Source organism: Rhinopithecus roxellana, chromosome 14 (assembly GCF_007565055.1).
Source record: "Rhinopithecus roxellana isolate Shanxi Qingling chromosome 14, ASM756505v1, whole genome shotgun sequence".
Taxonomy (NCBI): Eukaryota; Metazoa; Chordata; class Mammalia; order Primates; family Cercopithecidae; genus Rhinopithecus; species Rhinopithecus roxellana.
In genome coordinates this window covers 82,980,946-83,004,609 of record NC_044562.1, presented here as the reverse complement: position 1 = coordinate 83,004,609, position 23,664 = coordinate 82,980,946, and the positions used below count along the sequence as shown (strand labels likewise).

Below are 23,664 nucleotides of genomic sequence, written 5' to 3'. Positions count from 1 at the left end.
TTAATGCCATCCCCATCAAGCTACCAATGACTTTCTTCACAGATTTGGAAAAAACTACTTTAAAGTTCATATGGAACCAAAAAAGAGCCCACATTGCCAAGACAATCCTAAGCCAAACGAACAAAGCTGGAGGCATCATGCTACCTGACTTCAAACTATACTACAAGGCTACAGTAACTAAAACAGCATGGTACTGGTACCAAAACAGAGATATAGACCAATGGAACAGAATAGAACCCTTGGAAATAATACCACACATCTACAACCATCTGATCTTTGACAAACAAGAAATAGGGAAAGGATTCCCTATGTAATAAATGGTGCTGGGAAAACTGGCTAGTCATAAGTAGAAAGCTGAATCTGGATCTCTTCCTTACACCTTCTACAAAAAGTAATTCAAGATGGATTAAAGACTTAAATGTTAGACCTAAAACCATAAAAACCCTGGAAGGAAACCTAGGCAATACCATTCAGAAAATAGGTGTGGGCAAGGACTTCATAATTGAAACACCAAAAGCAATGGCCACAGAAGCCAAAATTGACAAATGGGATCTAATTAAACTAAAGAGCTTCTGCACAGCAAAAGAAACTACCATCAGTGTGAACAGGCAACCTACAGAATGGGAGAAAATTTTTGCAATCTAACCATCTGACAAAGGGCTAATATGCAGAATTACAAAGAACTTAAAGAAATTTACAAGAAAAAATCAAATCCCACCAAAAAGTGGGCAAAGGATATGAACAGACACTTCTCGAAAGAAGACATTTATGCAGCCAATGGACACATGAAAAAATGCTCATCATCACTGGTCATCAGAGAAATGCAAATCAAAACCACAATGAGATAGCATTTCACACCAGTTAGAATGGCGATCATTTAAAAGTCAGGAAACAACAGGTGCTGGAGAGGATGTGGAGAAATAGGAACGCTTTTACATTGTTGGTGGGAATGTAAACTAGTTCAACCATTGTGGGAGATAGTGTGGCAATTCCTCAAGGATCTAGAACTAGAAATACCATTTGACCCAACCATCCCATTACTGGGCATATACGCAAAGGATTATAAATCATGCTGGTATAAAGACACATGCACATGTATGTTTATTGCAGCACTATTCACAATAGCAAAGACTTGGAACCAACCCAAATGTCCATCAGTGACAGACTGGATTAAGAAAATGTGGCACATATACACCATGGAATACTATGCAGCTATAAAAACGAATGAGTTCATGTCTTTTGTAGGGACACGTATGAAGCTGGAAACTATCATTCTAAGCAAACTGTCAGAAGGACAGAAAACTAAACACTGCATGTTCTCACTCATAGGTGGGAATTGAACAATGAGCACACTCAGACACAGGGTGGGGAACATCACACACCGGGGCCTGTCATGGGGTGGGGGGAGCGGGGAGGGATAGCATTAGGAGATATACCTAATGTAAATGATGAGTTAATGGGTGCAGCACACCAACATGGCACATGTATACATATGTAGCAAAACTGCACGTTGTGCCCACGTACCCTAGAACTTAAAGAATAATAATAATAAATAAAAATAAAAATAAAAAAGCTAAAACAATAAAACATCTGAAATAAAACACGGGAGAACATCTTTGAGACCTTGGGGTAGGCAAACATTTCTTGGAAGAGAGACAAAAAGTGCTATACATTGTTTAAATGTCCATGACATTTCAAACAATGGAGCCCTACTCAATGAAAAAGAAAAAAGTCTAGTAATATACACATGGGTGAGTTTCAATTTGAAGTATTCAAGAGATGTTTGGAAAAGTCACTAAGGCTGTCAGGTCTCTGAGGTGGCCACCTAGGTAGAGAGAGATTCCATTTACTGAGTTAGCAAATATCAGCAGAGAAGCAAAACTGTGGAGAAAAAGCAGTAAGGTGAATTTTTGACCTGTTGGATTTGAGATGCCTGGAAGACAGTCTTTCAAATGCAGGTATTGAATAGGCAGGTGGGTATGTGTTTCTAGAGATTAGGAGGTATGCTTGAACAGAAAAATAGATTTTGAAATGTAAACTATTATAAAAATGTAACTTATTATAAAAGGAAAATTAAAGTAAGTGGGGTGTAGACAGAGAGAATTCTGAATAAATCCAGTATTGAATGATTTGTTAGAGGAAGAAAATCAGGTGAGTAGCATACAGGGAGGTGTGGATCACAGGAGCCAAGGACAGAAAATATTTCAATGAAGAAGGAACAGAAAACAATGCCCAAAACTTCTAAAAGGGCAAGTAAGCAAGATAATTGTTTAAAATTTTCATTTGGATTTATTGGTGATGTCGGCCTTGTTGGTGAAGTTTGTTAAAGCCATTTGGTGGGTCGTGGAGTAAGTTGAAGAAGTGGAACTAGCAAGTGTAGACAAGTATGTGATCTTTGAAAGAAATCTGGCCATAAGGAAAGGATAAATGGTGGCAGCTGGAAGGGGAAATAGAGTGCAAGGAGAGTTTCTCTGATGACAGTGGTGATATTTTTAAGGGAGAGAAGGACTCGGTGTCTGTTACTTTCTATAAAAAAAAACAAAAAACAGAAAACAAAAAACCAAAAATCAAAAAACAAAACAAAACAAAACAAAACCGGAAGTAGCCAGTAGTAGAAAAATTGGTTAACTGAGAATGATTTCCTTGCAAAGTCCAAAGGAAAACACATAACACAATTTGAGAGATTAGCTCAAAACAGGGGCACTTCTTTCATTTTAACAAGATGAGAAAGGCAAAGCACAGTTATGGATGTAAGTAGTCTGGTAGATAAAGGGAAACATAAAGTTCAGGCTGGCTGACTTTCATCACTTCTAAGAAGCTGAAGTACTGAGACTATGCTTCTCAGATGGGAAGGCATAAGGAAAAATGGCTGAGGTTATGTGCAGAAGAGAGAGTTTGAAATAGTTGTAGATTATAGAAATGGAGAAAGGAAAATACTACTTCCCTTTGGCCAGCAAAAGGAAATTTTTTTGTAAGAGTTCTTACTATCTGTAGAGCTAGCCGTGAGCATGTTTATTACAGCTTACATGACGTCTCCTTAGCACCAGTCTCATCTACAGGGCCAGGGGAGGGGACCAATCCATTGGGCTTGGTGATGGAAGCCCGCACTGTCAGGTAATCATTTGGTAAGTTTTTGGAGAGCTAGAAAGATCAGAGACAGAGCCAAACAATTGATCACAATGAGCCAGTTGCACCTTTCATATGAAAATAACATTAATTTTATTGACTTAATCCATGTACTCTTTATCATTTGATAAACATTATATATGGTGAACAATTATTGATTTGAATGCAAAGCATTTGTGGATACCAAGTTGTTGGACCTAAACGAATGTTTGAAAATCAGAATTTAATTTATATTTGTTGGGAGTAAATTAAGTTGCTCAATAATTATTCGTGTTTCAAGAGTATTTGCTCATATAATGAACTACACTTCTCATTTAGGTTTTCACGGGGATCTTCACAGCAGAAATGTTTCTGAAGATAATTGCCATGGATCCATATTATTACTTTCAAGAAGGCTGGAATATTTTTGATGGTTTTATTGTGAGCCTTAGTTTAATGGAACTTGGTCTGGCAAATGTGGAAGGATTGTCTGTTCTCCGATCATTCCGGCTGGTAAATTAACTGGGAGTGTTCATAAAATGTACTTTGTAATTAATTAGTCTTCTTTCTCGTCTAGTAATAATGGCAAGATTTCCCATCATTATAATATTATTTGAATATACTTCTAAAACAAATTGGATTGCCATACCACCAGATAGTAGTTGTATATTCATCATAGGTTTAATAAAGTTCACTTAAATGAATAGTCTACACTTCTCTTCTTAGTTATTGAATGGAAGACTAATAGAGAGGCGGAAAAAGGGAGTCACAGATAAACTCAAATCACAATTAAACAACACCATAGTCAAGTCTCAGTTATCTGAGGTTTGCATAACTGTGTACAAAGCTTCCTTGGGACCTAGGATGAGCTCCCCTTTCTGCCAGAGACTAAGGAATTATGGAATTGTTCATTGCTCACCTTGTCCCCGAAGAGGAAAGAGTTAAGACAGGGGACAGTGTACAAGGGAGAAGGATAAGCAAACAGAGCTCCCCATATGACTGCTGCCACATCAGAAAATCACCAAATCCACTCTTTGAGAGAGTTAACTGTACTGTATTTTGTTAATTTTAAAGAAAGTATCTTTCTTTGATCTTTTATAATAACTATTAGATTTTAAAATTCAGAGATAAAATATCACTTGACATATTTCCAGTGAAAGTTTGATATGTTTTATTATACTATTACTTTCAGTTGGCTCTAACTTTTGCGACTTATTTTCAAATAACACAGGCTGTACATGGTTACTAAGGACACGTTCCTAGAGATGATTTACCTTAATAGTGATTAGGCTGAAGACTTTTTCATGAAATCTGTTTACAATTTCCCTTGCTGCTTTCAACGTTCAAATTTGAATTGTAATCCTTAGAACTATATTTCCTTCCCTAATCCTCAAAGGTAGTTATGAATCTAATTTGAAACTAGAAGGATGCAAAAAACAGAACAAAAATTTAAAATGATAAAACAAGTAATATGGGCAAGAACTTAAAAAAAATTTAGCAAACCTTCATGAAAATGTGATGCAGTTAAGGGAAATAGGAAGCATAGTATCATTAGAATCTTACTTAATGTGCCAGGCTCTTTTGCATAAATTATTCTCTGGAATAAATTAAATACTTTGGTGCATGTATTTACTCCTTTGGGTCACTCTGATGCTGTTAAATAATGCACTACTCTCATCCTGACATTTACTGAAGCATCAGAAATAAAATGCTGCTGCTGTTTAACCATAAATGGTACTTCAGCGAACTCTAAAGCTAATACAACCAATATGTCAAACACAACGAGAGAGACATTTGCACACTACACTGAATTAAGTCTTTGAAGACAAAAAGGTTAAAAAGAAGCTTAACTTTTTACTTAAGTTTAAATACTTTTGTATTTGAATATAATACATGTTTAAAATATAGCCTGAAGTTACAGCAAGCTAAAAATACAACTAGATTAAAACAGTCTAAAGACAAAGAAATTAGTTGATTTCTGCTTCTACTTTGTGTAACTTAAGTGTTGATATTATTTTCAGTTGTGCATTTCAGCATGATATTTAAAGTACACTGAAAACTATACCTGCTTTGGCCTTTTAAAAATAATGAGAGTTTCTACTTCTCTGAAACTGGATCCCTGCTAATTAACCACCATCAATCTTAAATATCTTAATTCCTTAAGGAGAAACAAAGGTGTATTTTACACATGCTTATGTAGGATACTTGAAAATTCGGTGTATCTTGTTAAACTGTCAATTTAAAAACTATATAATTTAATTATTTCATTTACAGTGTGGACCATTTCAAAATGAAAAAAAGAACCCTCTATGGTAGCAAGTCACTGCTATATTTGTTAGTAATCATTTGACAAATAAATAATTCATCACTTTATAATTGAAACAGTTACCTGTACATTTGCCCTGTTAATAAAATTACAGATATTTTTAGAAATGCAGGGCATTAACACTGTTCTTGCTTTTATTTCCAGCTCCGAGTTTTCAAGTTGGCAAAATCTTGGCCAACTCTAAATATGCTAATAAAGATCATTGGCAATTCTGTGGGGGCTCTAGGAAACCTCACCTTGGTGTTGGCCATCATCGTCTTCATTTTTGCTGTGGTTGGCATGCAGCTCTTTGGTAAGAGCTACAAAGAATGTGTCTGCAAGATTTCCAATGATTGTGAACTCCCACGCTGGCACATGCATGACTTCTTCCACTCCTTCCTGATCGTGTTCCGCGTGCTGTGTGGAGAGTGGATAGAGACCATGTGGGACTGTATGGAGGTCGCTGGCCAAACCATGTGCCTTACTGTCTTCATGATGGTCATGGTGATTGGAAATCTAGTGGTATGTAGCAAAAACATTTTCCTCATTTTCATCAAAAGATAATGTAACCATAAAAAAGTGTGTTCAACTGAAGAATATTTTGTGTTTTTTAAATCAAGGCCATTTCCTATTGTCCATTACTCATAAGAGCCATGTATAGTTTAGACCGTTGCAATCCACACAAACCCTTAAACTACCTTTTGAACCAGTTGTTCTTTCTCTCATTATCCTTCTTGCTAGATGGAGAGAAACATTTTTGTTATTTATCTTTCAGTTCCTGTACTAAAGCATGGAAGTGTTACTTAGAACACTCATTTTATTTATAAGTACTAGCAATAACACATGAAAATGTTTCAGATTTGGTTTTCTACAAATTTAAAAATTAGTAACAATCTCAGTTTATTAAAAGCTCATGGGGTTTTTGGTGCCTAGAAACTATATTATGAGCAAGTAACATTGACTCAAAAACATTGTCATTTCTGCATAAAATTAACCATGCCCAACACCATATATATTTAGGATAGTTAGCTCTTCTTGTTGCATTGATCCCTTTACCATTATGTAATGTCTTTCTTTGCCTTTTTTTAATCTTTGTTGGTTTAAAGTCTGTTTTTATCAAAGACGAGGATTGCAAACCCTGCTTTTTTTTTTTTCTTTTTTTTTTTTTTTTACTTTCCATTTGCTTGGTAAATATTCCTCCATCCCTTTATTTTGCGTCTATGTGTGTTTTTGCATGTGAAATGAGTTACAGCACACCTATGGGTTTTGACTCTTTATCCAATTTGTCAGTCTGTGTCTTTTAATTGGGGCATTTAGCCCATTTACATTTATGGTTAATATTGTTATGTGTGAATTTGACCTGGTCATTATGACGGTAGCTGGTTATTTTGCTCATTAGTTGTTGTGGTTTCTTCATAGTGTTGATGATCTTAACAATTTGGTATGTTTTTGCAGTGGCCGGTACTGGTTTTTCCTTTCCATGTTTAGTGCTTCCTTCAGGAGCTCTTGTAAGGCAGGCCTGGTGGTGGCAAACTCTCTCAGCATTTGCTTGTCTCTATTTCTCCTTTGCTTATGAAGCTTAGTTTGGCTGGATGTGAAATTCTGGGTTGAAAATTCTTTTCTTTAAGAATATTTAATATTGGCCCCAACTCTCTTCTAGCTTGTAGAGTTTCTGCCTAGAGATCCACTGCTAGTCTGGTGGGCTTCCCTTTGTGGGTAACATGACCTTTCTCTCTGGCTGCCCTTAACATTTTTTCCTTCATTTCAACCTTGGTGAATATGACAATTACATGTCTTGGGATTGCTTTTCTCAAGGAGCATCTTTGTGGTGTTCTCTGTATTTCCTGAATTTGAATGTTGGCCTGTCTTGCTAGGTTGGGGAAGTTCTCCTGGATAATACCCTGAAGAGTGTTTTCCAACTTGGTTCCATTCTCCCCGTCACTTTCAGGTACACCAATCAAACTTAGGTTTGGTCTTTTCACATAGTCTCTTATTTATTTGAGACTTTGTTCCTTTTCATTCTTTTTCTCTTATCCTGTCTTCATGCTTTACAAAAATTAACTCAGGATGGATTAAAGATTTAAATGTTAGACCTAAAACCATAAAAACCTTAGAAGAAAACTTAGGCAATACCATTCAGGACATAGGCATGGGCAAAGACTTCATGACTGAAACACCAAGAGCAATAGCAACAAAAGCCAAAATTTACAAATGGGATCTAATTAAACTAAAGAGCTTCTGCACAGTAAAAGAAACTATCAACAGACTGAACAGGCAACCTACAGAATGGGAGAAAAATTTTGCAATCTATCCATCTGATATTCAGAATCTACAAGGAACTTAAACAAATTTACAAGAAAAAACAACCCCATCAAAAAGTGAGCAATGGATATAAAAAGACACTTCTCAAAAGAAGACATTTATATGACTAAAAAAATATGAAAAAAGGCTCATCATCACTGATCATTAGAGAAATGCAAATCAAAACCACAATGAGATACCATCTCATGCCAGTTAGAATGGTGATCATTAAAAAGTCAAGAAACAACAGATACTGGGGAGATTGTGGAGAAATAGGAACACCTTTACACTGTTGGTGGGAGTGTAAATTAGTTTAAGCATTGTGGAAGACAGTGTGGCGATTCCTCAAGGATCTAGAACCAGAAATATCATTTGATCCAGGAATCCCATTACTGGGTATATACCCTAAGGATTATAAATCATTCTACTATAAAGATGCGTGCACATGTATGCTTATTGCAGCACTATTCATGATAGTAAAGTTTTGGAACCAACCCAAATGCCCATCAATGATAGATTAGATAAACAAAATGTGACACATACACACCATGAAATACTATGCAGCCATAAAAAAGAATGAGTTCATGTCCTTTGCAGGGACATGGATGAAGCTGGAAACCATCATTCTCAGCAAACTAACACAGGAACAGAACCAAACACCACACGTTCTCACTCATAAGTGGGAGTTGTACAATGAGAACACATGGACACAGGGAGAGTAACATTACACACTGAGGCCTGTCAGGGGTTGAGGGGCTAGGAGAGGGAGAGCATTAGGAGAAATACCTAATGGAAATTACGGGTTGATGGGTGCAGCAAACCACCATGGCAAGTGTATACGTATGTAACAAATCTGCACGTTCTGCACATGTATCCCAGAACTTAAAGTATAATAATAATTAAAAAAAATTAACCATGCCCAACACAAGTGTCCTGAATCATGAAGGCATGGAGAAGATGGGAAGGCATGGGAAGATAAATATAACAAAGTGATATAGCATGTACTCAAATAGAATTAAAAACAGGAAGTAACTAATATGTGTTCAAAAATACGAAAACAAAGTGCCGTATGCCAAGTTTACAAAATGGGAATCTTGCTTTACAATAGGAAGGTTGATCAGGGAAGCCTTTGTCAAAGAGTTTGGACCTAAAATATATTTAACTGAGATGTAAAATTTAGCTTGGTAGGAAGAAAGATCATCCCAAACAAGGAAACAAGGTACCTGGTGACTGAGGACAGAGGACAGTAGACTCTGAAAAGTATCAGGCTCTTATGCTTTAAATATGAAGTAATTACACTGAGTTGCTTAATTAGAACCCAAACCAATGGAATAGAAAAATGACTACCATAACAAGTAATTTAATGTATATACTGTTGCCAGGCTCAGTGGCTCACGCCTGTAATCCCAGCACTTTGGGAGACTGAAGTGGGCAGTTCACTTGAGGACAGGAGTTCGAGACCAGCCTGACCAACATGGCAAAACCCCGTCTCTACTAGAAATAGAAAAATTAGCCAGGTGTGATGATGCACACCTGTAATCCCAGCTACTTGGGAAGCTGAGGCACGAGAATTGCTTAATCCTGGGAGGCAGAGGTTACAGTGAGCCGAGATTGTGCTGTTGTATTCCAACCTGGGTGAAACAGCGAGACTCAGTTGCAAAAAAAAAAAAAAAAAAAAAAAAAAAAAGGAAAAAAAGCCTATACTCTTTAGACATGATTTCCTTTCATATAAAGGTAACCTCCAAGTCCCCAGAGATGGAGAACGGGGAAGGGAAAAAGGCAAAGTATTATTTTATTTTTATTCATTGCCAGATTTCAGCCTCTTCAGCATTACTTTTGATGATTCTGATCTATTTTCAAAGTAACAAGAAACATAAACAGTGTACAATCTAGAATTATAAACAGTGACTTAAAACAATAAACACTGATTATTTCACAGTTTCTGTGGGTCAGGATTTTGGGAATAAGTTAGCTGAGTGGTTCTGGTTCAGGGTCAATCACGAAGTTGCTGTCAAGATGTTAGCTGAGGTTACAGTTTTCTTGACTGGGGCTGGAGGATTAGCTTCTAAGAAGGCTCAATCTCATGGTTATTGGCAGGAGGTTTCAGTTCCTTTTTGGCTGTTAGTTGAAGGTCTGATATTTTCTCTACAGGACCTTTCCCATATGACTATTGAGTATCCTTATGATATGGCAGGTGACTTCTTCCAGGGAAGGTGATGTAAGAGAGAAGGCAAGGAGAAAATCCTCTTTATATTCTACTCTTGAGAGTCACTTTTCACCACTTCTCCCATATTGTATTCATTGGAAGCTAGTCACTAAGAAGAGCTCAAGCTACTATAATCCCCAAGCAACTTTAAAATGTTCACTTTCAGAAAAGTGTAAGATCACACAGAACAGAAACAAAGAAAAGATAATATAATTATGTTATAGATTTGATTTCATTTTCTCTATATGTATATTTGGTATATGTTGGAAGAAGAAAAGAAAAGGCAGAGAAAATAATCCTTTATGACAACAACAATTGATCAGACAACAATGGGGAATTCCGAAGGAAAGTTTGGGACCAGATTGGGTAGAATTTAATCTATGAAAAGGCTGACTGTGGATAATAAAATGTATTTTCCTTTAGGCAATTCAAAGCTACAGATGGTTTTTTATCAAGAAAGTGACAATGAACCAGTGATTTTTTTTTTGGAAATGTATGTAGCAGGAGAATGCAGAGTAGTTTTAAAAGAAGATAAAACTCAGCCTACCACATGTTGTCTATTAGTTTACTGAAATTAACATACCTCTCTAATGTATAATTGTATGGAGAATTCAAGTTGAAAAGAGAATTTCAGGAAATATCAAGTATTTATACTTATGGATGAAATCAGTATTAATTTAGATTGTGATATATGCATAAAAAGATATCATTTATAAAAGAATAATTTCCATCTACTGGTGTAAATTTAATTTTTGTTCTTTTCAGAGAGAAAAATTAAGGGTTCTCCTTTCTTTTTGACTGTCAGTTAAAACAATTTCTTCATCTTGTGATAACCTAGATATGTTCCTGAAGTAGCTAAGGTAGTAATATCTATCATGTTTACGACTATTAAGGAAATATGCTTACATAACATTTGCTTAAGACTGAATCAACTTGATGTATTCACTCCTTACTACAATTCTTCCTTCCTATTCTCACTGGCAAAAGGGCAAAGGTATCCCAAAGGCAAGTTGGCATATCTTCCTCTTAACACACGGGAACTATCAGATGGGGCTCCACCCAGATAGAAGTGGTAGTCACAGTAGATGTGACTGCCAGTCTAGTCTACAGACAAGACAGAGCTGGGACCACAAACACTGTTTCCCAGACCAGGATTTTTATGAGCCATTCTTAGTTTCCAGACACGATGGCGAGAGACCCTTCAAAGGTTGAAGATAGGTGATGCAGAAAGAGAATGTGACTTTCTGAAAACTGATGGTTCTAGAAGTAGAGAATACAACCTCCTCTCTCCCTAAGAGAAGGTGAGACAACAGCACACAGGAGGGGTGTGAAGGTTTTGGCTTCTTCTCACGAGTTGGAAATCAGGATGGAGAAACAATTAAAATATGTAATATATTTCAGTTTTGAAGTCAAAATGGTAATTATGGTAACATTTCCATTCCAAGAGGCTAATTTGAGACACATGAAAGAGTTGATTTCATTTAGTGAGCTAGCACATTTGTTAAACAGGATTCAGGATTTCCGTCCCCGAGTGAGTTTGCTGAACTCTGTTTTCTTAAATTGTCATGGATCACACCAAACACCTGTGCCAGTTGTTATGCACATACCCTTCGGTAACAAAGGAAGTCTAGAAAAAGAGATTAACTTGACTTACACAAATATTCTAGGGAAATAAAGTAAATAGAAAGATAGTGCTGTGGAGGATAAGTTGGATAATAGTAACAGTGATAACAGCTAAACTTTCTCAAAGGTTCACTATGTGCCAGGAACTGTGCTGAAAGCCACATGAATTCTATCATTGAATCCTTACAACAACCTTGTAAGCTGGGCACTAGAAAAACAATTACATTTATTTTATAAATGAGGAAACTGGGATTCAGATTGGTTATGCTACTTAGTAGGTAACAGAAAATAGATTCTTACATAGCACTCGAATTCTAAAATATGTGCTCCTTTATGTCAAGTAATCTGTAGAACTAAGATAAACATGCTGATGAAAGTTATTGTCTAGTGGGTATTAATAAACACAGTTTCAACACTGTGTCACCATGTGCAGATTGGCTGCTTTAAAAAAACCAGTTGATAGAAAGATGAGAATATAGCAAGAATGTAGAATCCTTTTTATTGAAGTTTTACTTAAAAAGTTTCCTAAGATTCTACTTTTATACTACAGGTTGAGCATCCCTAATCTGAAAATTTGAAATCTAAAATGCTCCGAAGCTCAAAGCTTTTGAGCACCAACATGATACTACAAGAGGAAAATTCTACACCTGGCCTCTTGTAATGAATCGCAGTTAAACCACAGTCAAAATGTTGTTTCCTGAACAAAATTATTAAAAATATTGTATAAAATTACCTTCAGGCTATGTGTATAAGATATGTATGAAATTTAAATGAATTTTATGTTTACACATGTGTCTCATTCTCAAGATATGTCATTATGTACATGCAAATATTCTAAAATTTAAAATCCAGAACACTTCTGGTCCCACGCATTTCAAATAAGGGATATGCAACTTGTATTTACTTTGTGCATTTGCGCCCCTTTACTGCTATATCCTTCTTTTGTTCTGTATGTTCTGTATGCTTAAATATCAGGGATTCATTGATATTGTCAATACAATCCAGAAAAAAAATTATATGACTCAGTCTTGTACCCCTGAGAAAGTATGATTTCTTTGTAAGTTCTCCTTTTTTTTCCCCCCACAATAGTGGGTTTAATGTCACGAATCTTTTCACTCATTCATACTGGTGAAGCCTATTTTTAAAGACCCAATTTGCAGACTGATTATTGTCCTTATTCATGGCAATACTTCATCTCCACAATCTTTAATTCAACAATAACATCATAATTATTGTATAATAACCATTTATAGTATTTCCCACTATTGTATAATTATAGTAGCCATAATTGTCTTAATAAAAATTGGGACTTTTCATCCAGCAATAAATACATTTTTGTCTGATTTGTCCAGTTATCTAGGTACAAAAAATGGTACAAAGGCACAAAAATAAAATCTTATTTATTTATTTATTTATTTATTTATTTATTTATTTTTTGAGACAGAGTCTCGCTCTGTCGTCCGGGCTGGAGTGCAGTGGCCGGATCTCAGCTCACTGCAAGCTCCGCCTCCTGGGTTTACACCATTCTCCTGTCTCAGCCTCCCGAGTAGGTGGGACTACAGGCGCCCGCCACCTCGCCCGGCTAGTTTTTTGTATTTTTAGTAGAGACGGGGTTTCACCGTGTTAGCCAGGATGGTCTCGATCTCCTGACCTCGTGATCCGCCCGTCTCAGCCTCCCAAAGTGCTGGGATTACAGGCTTGAGCCACCGCACCCGGCCTAAAATCATATTTAAATATATTGGGATAATTGTTGATTTTAGGAATAAATTATCAGTGTTTCAGGAAATCCAAATTACATAGTCAAAATAGTGTCTGTATTAGGCCATTCTTGCATTGCTACAGATAAATGCCTGAGACTGGGTAATTTATAAAGAAAAAAGATTTAATTAGCTCATGGTTCTACAGGGAGCATGGTGCTGGCCCCTGCTTGGCTTCTGGTGAAGTCTCACAGAGCTTTCAATCATGGCAGAAGGCAAAGTGGAGCAGGCATTTCACATGACGAAAGCGGGAACAAGCAAGAGAGAGTGTGGGGAGGAGGCACTACAAACGTTTAAATAACAACATCTCATGAGAACTCACTGACATGCGCACAGCACCAAGGCATGAGGGATCTGCCCCCGTGATCCATACACCTCCCACCAGGTCCCATGTCTAGTGCTGGGGATTACAATTCCACATGAGATTTGGGAGGGGACAAATGTCCAAAATATATCAGCATCCCAAATAAAAGGGTTTTTTTTTTTTTTTTCTTCACTGTACAGTTGTCTATATATATCTTTTGGAACTGAGCTTAATATAAATGTTTCATTTAACAATGATTCCATTATTTTCTGCAATGACTAAAAAGCAAATAGTGATAATAGTATTATTTTATATTGACCAAGTATTTTTTATTTCATTCACTTTTTTGCAGAATAGTTTTATCATGAATTAGCAGAAATACGTATTAGAATAAAATAAGGTGTCAAGAACAATTTTAGAAAACTAATTGTTGAAAGCAATTGAAGCAACAGAATGTTTTCATCACCTGTTTTCCTACTGTGTTTCAGGTTCTGAACCTCTTCTTGGCCTTGCTTTTGAGTTCCTTCAGTTCTGACAATCTGGCTGCCACTGATGACGATAACGAAATGAATAATCTCCAGATTGCTGTGGGAAGGATGCAGAAAGGAATCGATTTTGTTAAAAGAAAAATACGTGAATTTATTCAGAAAGCCTTTGTTAGGAAACAGAAAGCTTTAGATGAAATTAAACCTCTTGAAGATCTAAATAATAAAAAAGACAGCTGTATTTCCAATCATACCACCATAGAAATAGGCAAAGACCTCAATTATCTCAAAGATGGAAATGGAACTACTAGTGGCATAGGCAGCAGTGTAGAAAAATATGTCGTGGATGAAAGTGATTACATGTCATTTATAAACAACCCTAGCCTCACTGTGACGGTACCAATTGCTGTTGGAGAATCTGACTTTGAAAATTTAAATACTGAAGAATTCAGCAGCGAGTCAGATATGGAGGAAAGCAAAGAGGTAAAAATGTTTAAATAAGGAGATATTTTGGTGTTATATATTTCTGTTGTTTAAAATTATCAGGTATTTTTAAATTGTATGTTTCCTTCCTGTTAAGAATATAGAAAATATCTGTCTAGCAATACATTTTCTATGGCAAAATTGGTAATAAATAATTTAATGATAGATTAAAATAGAGCTAGATAAACAATATGCTGACTTATGTTTCAAATACTCACATTTTGAATTCTTGATAGTATTTTTGATATGAATTTTTCAGTATTTAAAATAATTTTAAATTTCTGAAAATGCCTCAATTTCTCCACTTTTTTCCTTATAATTTGCCCACAACAGTGGTTTTTGTATGTACTGGAAAAATACCTGATGAGAGGGTAGTTACAATTCTCATCTTGTTATGTTCTTAATTCTTATGAAATGCTTCATAAAATAGTATTGTATTTAGTTTGCACAGACATATTTACTCAAAGAAGATCTGATTGGGATATTGGCTTGATATTTACATGTAGTTTATCTTTCCTGAAGTCGGTCATTTTTTTGAAGAGAAGGTATTGATGAGGAATCACACTAAAAACATATTTAACCCTACTGAGCTCAGTGCTCGCTATTTAAAGAAACAAAAATCTTTCATACATTATAGAATGTAAAATTCTGAATTTACCAACTCAGTAAGTCCTGGTACCTTAATGTGTTCTTTGATTTACAAGAAAGTTATGAGCAACAGAATATATTTTTTGTTTTGTTTGTTATTAACAACAAGTACAGAGTTGGAGGTAAAGAGAGGAATTTAAAACCTTAATATTTAATTGCTTATGCAAAAATGAAGACAAGATTTCCAGTGATTAAAGCTTGCACTAACAAACAAAAATAACAAGGAAAAACAAAGATTTATTCCTTCCTCATACGAATTGTTTGGCAAGAAAGATAAAAGCTTCTACTCCTGATGTTGGGAAGGAAAGAATGATGACATAGGAGAGTTTGGGCACTGAAAGGTAAAATTTAGGTAGCACAACATGGTCGTGATAATTAACAATCAGCTAAAATTATGAGAAAAATATAATTATAAAAAAAAGAACAAAGGTGGGTGGATCACGAGGTCAGGTGTTCGAGATCAGCGAGGCCAACATGGTAGAACTCTGTCTCTACTAAAGATTCAAAAAATTAGCCAGGTGTGGTGGCGTACGCCCAGCTACTCAGGAGGCTGAGGCAGGAGAATCGCTTGAACTCAGGAGGCAGAGTTGCAGTGAGTCGAGATAATGCCATTGCACTCCAACCTGGGTGACAGATGAGACTCTGCCTCAAACAAACAAAAAAAGAACTAGATATTTCAGACAGTGTTTCTGTATTTATTTGATAAAATTACTAAAGAGTATGCTATTTTCTGTTTTTTCTTGTTTGTAAGTTAGGTAGTATTGCTGTTAGTGATTAGGTAGAGGTAGATGTTTAATGGGAAATTCAGACAATGTTTGAATGTAGGAAGGTATAAATAACAGGGACATAGCTATTAGTTTCACAAGAAGTAACTGATGAGATTCAAGGGAAAAGTAATAAAACCTTCTATCCTGGGGCAAAGAATTACTTTAATTAGTTGAACTTAAATTTTTACTAACTAGATTATTGTTTGAAAGTTGAATAATATCTTAAAATCTTGTTAACAAAATTTTGAACAAGTATTGTTATAATAGTTGGGTTATGCTGGAAGGGTGGAGTGGCCCGATTTCTTATATAGTCTACTGCTATTATAGAAGCTGAAGTCAGCATTTATAAAATAGAATTGGGTCATTCGAATTTTAATATAAAATTATTTTGAAATTGTGCCTAATGGTGAATATCTCCCTAATAGTTAAAAAAGTCAACTTTTATTTTCACACATGTTTAGTTTTAGGCTGTCATATAAACTTAGAATGAATTATACAGTATCAAACGTTGAAGCCATTGGCTAGTTAAATCTTTTAGCTAAGTTTGAGGATCTTCTGAGGAATGTTTAACTTGACATCCAGGCTTCTTAACTTTAAGAGATTTTAGAGCCCTGGGTTTTCCAAAAGAGCACGTATTTTGCCTTAACTTAAGCCATTATGTTTGAAATAAGAAGGAAGTCCAGTGATGTGGGGTTTAGAGTAGGGAAATCTCTTGTTTCTCTTGTTATCATTAAGCTTTTTTATTTGTTTTCTAATTAACTTAGCTCTGAGTTAAATACTCTAAAATAATATTTGTGAATTCAGTATTTCAGAATTGGAGGAAGAGAACTGATCTGCCAGGTGGAAGCAGACAGAATTATTTTATTCCTTGAGTTGTGGAGTCCTTCCAATACCTTCCCAGCATACAGACTGTTACTTCAGTGTTAACGTTGTTTGGAGGGGTTTTTAATTCTGGCTTTATATCAAACTTTCCAGGCATAAATTTATAAAATAATAAATGCTTAAGATTATAGCCATGAAAGAGATTATGTGTAGCTTTTGATCTTTCAAAATTTTACCTGGTAGCTCTACACTAAAAAACTAGAGAATTTAAAACAGTTATTGAAGAATTTCAGACACTTGCATTTGAAATAGCATTTCTTGTCTGCCTTCTAGTCATTTTTGTCTGGTCATTTTTCTATCTCGGGGACAGGATTACACTGTTAAATATCACAGAGTAGTAGGAAACATCATGAGGCTTATTGCCAATCCTTTCTAAATTAATTTTTTAATTAAAGAAAAATGAGGCATTTTTTTCTGGAATGTCTAAATGAATTTTTTTGTAAGGCAGACTGAGTAGACTCAGAGGTTTTTTTAGGTGTTCACAGTAAGTCCTCTGCAATGTCTTTGCTAAATGTGTGTGATTCTTCAGTAGTTTTCTGTAGATTCTCTAGAGTAGATCATTTAAAATCATGTCATAATCACGTATGCTTTAATTTTAATGTTATTTTGATTATATTAATGTAATTCCTTTTGTGATTTTGAATGATTGTTTTTTTCTTTTAGAGTATTTAATAATGTGGAAGCCATGCTTGAATGACTATTTTTCGAAGTGCAATTTAGTAGTGTGATATGGTGACCTTCACCGCTTACCATTCTTACTTCTCACAGGAGTAAAATCAAGCTGGAGCCATCAAGAATGCAGCTCTGGTGTTTTTTAACCAGCCAGAGGCTCGTGCCACCACTTTTACCCAGGTTACCCAAGCAAGTTGTACATCTATAAATATAATCAGTTTCTAAATGACTTTTGACTGGCCTGCATGTTACTCAGCTACGTTCCTTGCCCTTCCATTGGCAGTAAAATAAAAACATGCACAGCTGCTATTATGCTGAGTCATATAAAGCATGGTCAGGCAAGTCTGACAACCCTAACTTAAAAAAATGATTTAGCTGCTAATTTTCTTACATAGATTTTAACAGAAATTATATTCAATGAAAAGTAAAAGTGCATGCCTTTATGGATTATTTAATTTCCATTTAATGTTACAGAGTTTTGAACATATTAAGAGCCTAAAGGAGAAATTAGGTGCTCTTTGAAAACTTGCAAAAATGTTTTTTATCCTCTGCCTTTAAAAAAATGTATAGCCCAGTGACTGTACTTTCTTGACAGTTTTTTATTTAGTGTAATGTTTTTCTGAAGGGTAATCTGCAAATTAAAGCAATCCCTTATTCATGTGCAAACTTCCCAAAGGATGTTTTAATGTGATAATAATGTAAATGATCAGGAATGTCTGTGTTTCAGTTGCTAGCAGCATGGGTATAATTTTTATCTGCTTCATTTTAGGGAAAATGGGATTGCTTTATTTAGCAATTGACCAAAAGTATTTTGCATTTAGAATAGAATTTCTTTGAAGAGTCTGTTTATATTTATCCTTAAAACTCCTAGACTGAAAGAAAAGGATATAATGTTTTTTGTGTACCAAATAATAATAATAATAATAGTGATAATGAAAGACTTACAGATGGTATGCTCATTCTAAAAATAGATTTAGAGTCCATCTTCTTCATATTCTTGTCTCCTCTGTGCTTTCTCTCCCCTCTGTTTTAGTCAGACCTGCTGGAAAACTTTCTCATGAAGAATATTATTTAAATTTGCCATGATCCACAAACTCCTGTATAGGAAGAGAATCAGAAACTCTTGCTCCTGGGATGTTTTTAAAATGAAGAGACCTCCCTATCAAGTGACAATAGCAATAAATGTAACATCATTCTATGGGATCCATTAGTGGACCTTCATTTCCTAAAGTTGAAATCATAGTTTTATGCAGAAATGTGTTAACCAAATTGCCTAACCCAATTTAATCATTTTTAAGAAATGTTAATTATTTTGTCACTTAGATACAGTTTCCTCTCCTTCTGCCAATAAAACTGTAAAACAACACTAACATAAAAGTGTAGTTGGCTCTTTGGAAGAAGCAATAATCGTGCCATTCCTGGAGCATTCTTTTATGCTTTGGAACAAAATATTCCATCACTGAGTCTCCAGATTCATGATCTATAATGCCTTATATATTGGAAGCATGGTATATAAAATGGGATCCAAGATGCGTAATTGTTTCCAGTTAAACATAGATGCACATATACACAGGGACGACAGAGAATTACTTTTTTCTATTATGTAGTAGTTCTTCAGAAAAGCATGAAATTTAGGCACTTTTGGATAATAGCTTGTTTGCTGGAAAGAGGCAAGGTTAGTTTCCTTATTCTCTGAGTATCCCATTTTGCTAATTTCTGGTTTAGAAAGATATTTGAGGCGTATTATCCATCAATGTATCTAGGGGATTCAGCTGGAGTAAAGGTGGTAGAATAGATGCTAAGAAGGAACTGTTTAGTTTATTTTCAACCCTCACATTATTGCAACGTTTGATTTCCTTGAAAAAGCCTCTGATTCTCCATCAGGAAACATTGTCCACTTCCTAAAAGAATATACTAATTTCTAATACAGAAGTTAAATACAGGGACAAAAATCTGTCTGGAAGGTTTGAGTGAGCAATGGTGGAATGGGTTCAACAGGCACCTGTCTATGACTTTATCCTGGAGAATGTGTAGTCCTCATGGGAAAGTTTTCCAGTGGGATAGTGATTAAAATGGAAAAAAATGCCCAAAATATCTTTAATATAAGAACAAAATGGGCCAAAAACATGTGTCTTTGGGTCACTGGTAATCTACTGAGCAGTAGGACATCATGACATAAGAGTTCCTTTTGCCATCCGAAGAAAAATATTTAAAATCCTACCATTTGTGGTTTAAAAAATGTTACAATGTATTCATTATAAACACTAAAATGACTTTCTGGATACTACAGTATACTGTGAGTAATTATTTTGATTTTACCATATTCTTTATTGAAAAGTAACACCAACAATTCCTGTCTGATGTAAATGTGTCATTTAGGCTTTAAGCCCATTCCAAAGCAAGCAAGACCATTATTTCCATTCTTTCAGGGTTAAGATAGTTTATGTAAAGTAACCAGAGCTCCTTAAGTACAGGTCAGCAATAGCATCCATGCAGAACAAATGATTTTTGTTCTTGGAAGCCAAAATAGTCAGATATGGGATACTTGATTTAATCTGTATTTGAACTTTTCTCTTTTTTAAGTACCAATTTTTTAATTAAATTATCTCTCTCTTTTCCCAAATTATATGCAATATCTACTAAGTATGTTTTCTTCAAAATGTATCTTAGCTTCCTAATGAGAAACGAGTGTGCCCATGAAAAATTTAATAGGAAGTTATGTTTTCTCTTCCATTATCTGTTGTGATTCATTATTTTTGAAAATAATTTACTTGTATTTGCTCACATTTGCTGTCTAAAGAAAAACTATTCATTTGGCACATTGATATTTAGTAGTAATTTATTATTAAAGCAGAAAGCATAACTTGGAAGTATAATATCTAAAAATACAAAATGAAATATTGTATCTTGATGTTTATTAGATCGTTAAGCAAAATATGATTCTCCCCTGCTTAAATAATTTGATTATAATTATCCAGCATATAAAAGAATCACAGCAGATTTTCACTAGGAAGAGTCCTATAATATTAGGTATCCACCAAAAATATTGTTCAAGTAATAGTTCCACCTGAAAGTAAATGATTGACAATGCTTTTCAGAGCATATAAAATTGGCTATTCCTATTTGATCTTTTTTATTGTCCTGGCATCCTTATTTTGTTAAATTTTAACTAGGCAAGGCTACACTAACAACATCAGTTAGTCCACTAGTTTCCTGATAAGTAAGTACAGGTAATAAAAAGTGAACCTAAATATCCAAATTATACCAAAGGAACATATATAGAACTTTTTAAACTGCATCTGCTTGTAGCCATATTTTTGTCACTTACTTATGTAGCATTTCACCATGAATTATCACCAGATTGGAGCATTTACAGGCACTCTTTATTTGAAAATTCTTAAGTGTATGAGTTGTAACAATTTCGCATAATGATCATCTCACAGTTCTAATTGGTGAATATGTATTACAGTTAGGTTCATCGTAATTATGAACTTAAAGGAAGCTGAATTTTTTATATTCCTAATTTGATTAATTTTATTTTATGGGCTTTTACACATTTTAACTGCTTTAGTCAGCATATTTTATAATATTATGATATTTGCCTGGAATGTAATTTTAAGAAAGTCATTTAATTGATGTTATCAAGAAAGGCTTTATAAATCAGAATTTCCTGCCTATGTTTCAAGATCATTGCTTAAAGAAAAATTCTTGTTCATGAAATATTCCAATGTGTATTTAGCTCTCCTCTACATTAAAACATATTAACAATTATGAATATAACTTGAATTAATACTAAAGTTCATGGTTTTAAAACATGGAAATCAACAATATCATAAGCACTATCTTGAACCTACAATATTTAATTACATATCTAGTCTACTAAATGTTTTAAATTGGTAAACATTGGGTTTACTTTTGAATCATCAAAAAGATTCTTTAGAGAATCATGGCAGAATGGGTTGCAGCAGATCTGAAATCCAACCACTGATTCGCTATAACTTTTGACAAGTTGATAAAACTCACATTTCCTTCTCTAAATAATTAATGGATTGGCTGACGTTAAGGATCAAAGTGCAGCTTAGATTCTCTGTTGTTTGTAAATCAAGTACCACAAGCAGAAAAGTATTCAAGTAACACATGTGACAGATCCTGTGCTGCTCCACTTCAGAGGACGGTGGGGAAGGATGAGATTGCATTCCTTAAAGAGGCTTCATTCATCACTAGGGCTATAGATCCTTGTACAGAGTGAAAAGAGGGAAAACGCTGTCAAAATGATTCAGGAATAGTTTTCCTGACTCCACAGTTAAACTACAGTTCACCTCATACACTCACATTAGGTCTGATTAATTGGCAGACTGGTTTTAAGACAGTACTCCTAGTTCTAAGAGTTGTTCATCATTGCCCACGCAACTCAGAATCTTGAAAGATTTGTGTTATTCTGCAATTAAGAGAGAATATTAAGTGTATTCTTTTGAATGTGAAAGTAAATATCAGATAGGAAGTGTTAGTAGTTAGTGGTTGGATAAAAGAGTCCTCACACTGATCATTCATTCATTTACCCAACATTTATTAAACACAAACATTGGTGCTAGGGGTACAAGGATGACAAAAATATGATCTTTCCTCCAAAAAATTAAGTCTGATGAGATGCATTTTCTAGAAACACAAAATACTTTTGAATTGAACCTTGGAAAAAGTAAAACTTGACCTTTCAATAGATAAATATTTGGCTTTAGGAAAAAGGTATCTATTAATTCTACATCAGAACTAAGGTAGTGCACTAAAATGAAAGGGAGCAATGTTAATTCTTCTACTTTTAATGTTATTTAAATAAGAGAAAATACAGGGATGTCTTTTATAATTTGAAATTCCAGAAAAAATGAATAAAAAAAGCAATTTTAATAAAAACCTCAACATGCTTCTCATTTTTCAGCCAAGTACAGCAAGCTCTGTTTGATATTCTCTGATTTTAACCTTGGATAAAACTATTTGACAAATTGCTCATTTGAACAGGCTGTTGAAAACAGACAGTGTATCTAGCAATTCATTCATTCATTCAATACTTAATGAACAGCATTTTAGCAATTCAAAGTCTGTTCCTTGTATTGAACTATATTGGTGTATTATCCATATGGCCTAGAGTACATGTGTATTATTCTTATTACCCATATTGATGTATTATCCATTGGGCCTAGAGTACATGGCTTCTGCCCCCAAATGTCTTACAAACATGTTAAAGTACCCAGAATCCATTTGTCTGAAATAATTTCACCCATACATTATCAAGGTTTAAGATGTATGATAAGCCATGAAAAGGTTGGTGAACAGCCTAGGGTACGTATGGTGAGTGAAGATGTATGGAAGAAATTAGGAGTCCAGATTTATTGGGGAGACTTTATGAAAGCAAGGAAGCATGATTGTTGCAAAATAGACAGTGAAGAAAGAAATGGTGTGATGGCAAAAGTCTTCCCAAAGTCATTTAAAGTATTAGCAACTCAGATACTTGGCAGCAGGGGTGATAACTGATGTTACAAGAATCCTATGTAAACTTTTGCACATTTTACTGAATATCTTCTATAATATGCTGTCTGGTGACTTCTCCCAATCACTGTCAAGGGCTAGACTTCATTATGTTATGATGTCTTTCATTCATTTATTCACTCATTCATTTTTTTTTAAGCAAAATTTATTAAGACCTGTAACATACTTAGCACTGATGTAAGCTCTGATACAGTCATCCAGCAATGTCAGCCTGAGCATTTGCGGAACCCTGAATATGGATCCTCATTTTTCCCTTGAGGTCACCCCAAGTCTTACCCTGTTCTGTGTTTACAGTGTGGACCTTATTCTTAAAAGGAATATTTTTCATTTCCTATCGTGGATTGTCTATACTTCCATCAGATGTGACTAAGCTTCAGTTTTTCTGATTACCTATGTTATTTTCCAACAGGCTGCAAGTGATAAGATCAGTATTATCAGGTCCCTAATAGCATAACAGCTTCGTGTGAATTAGATATATTAAAATGAGAAGATTTTTAAGTCATTTTTTAGTCTATTACATGTATAGAAACATAGTTATACTTATCTCAGAAAGATTCCAATCCAAAGGATAGGAAATTAGAAAAA

The 23,664-nt window shown here is 34.8% G+C and overlaps 1 protein-coding gene across 3 annotated transcripts in view; it reads left to right on the top strand.

Annotated features, from left to right (window-relative positions):
• SCN2A (sodium voltage-gated channel alpha subunit 2) overlaps window positions 1-23,664 on the top strand; it is a 166,017-nt gene that overhangs the window by 112,193 nt on the left and 30,160 nt on the right. For all 3 annotated transcript variants that reach the window (XM_010365307.2, XM_030916179.1, XM_010365306.2), the window contains exons 15-17: window positions 3,445-3,618; window positions 5,576-5,932; window positions 14,090-14,569. In XM_010365307.2, coding sequence (XP_010363609.1) covers window positions 3,445-3,618; window positions 5,576-5,932; window positions 14,090-14,569 — 1,011 coding nt within the window. The remainder of the gene's footprint in view (window positions 1-3,444; window positions 3,619-5,575; window positions 5,933-14,089; window positions 14,570-23,664) is intronic.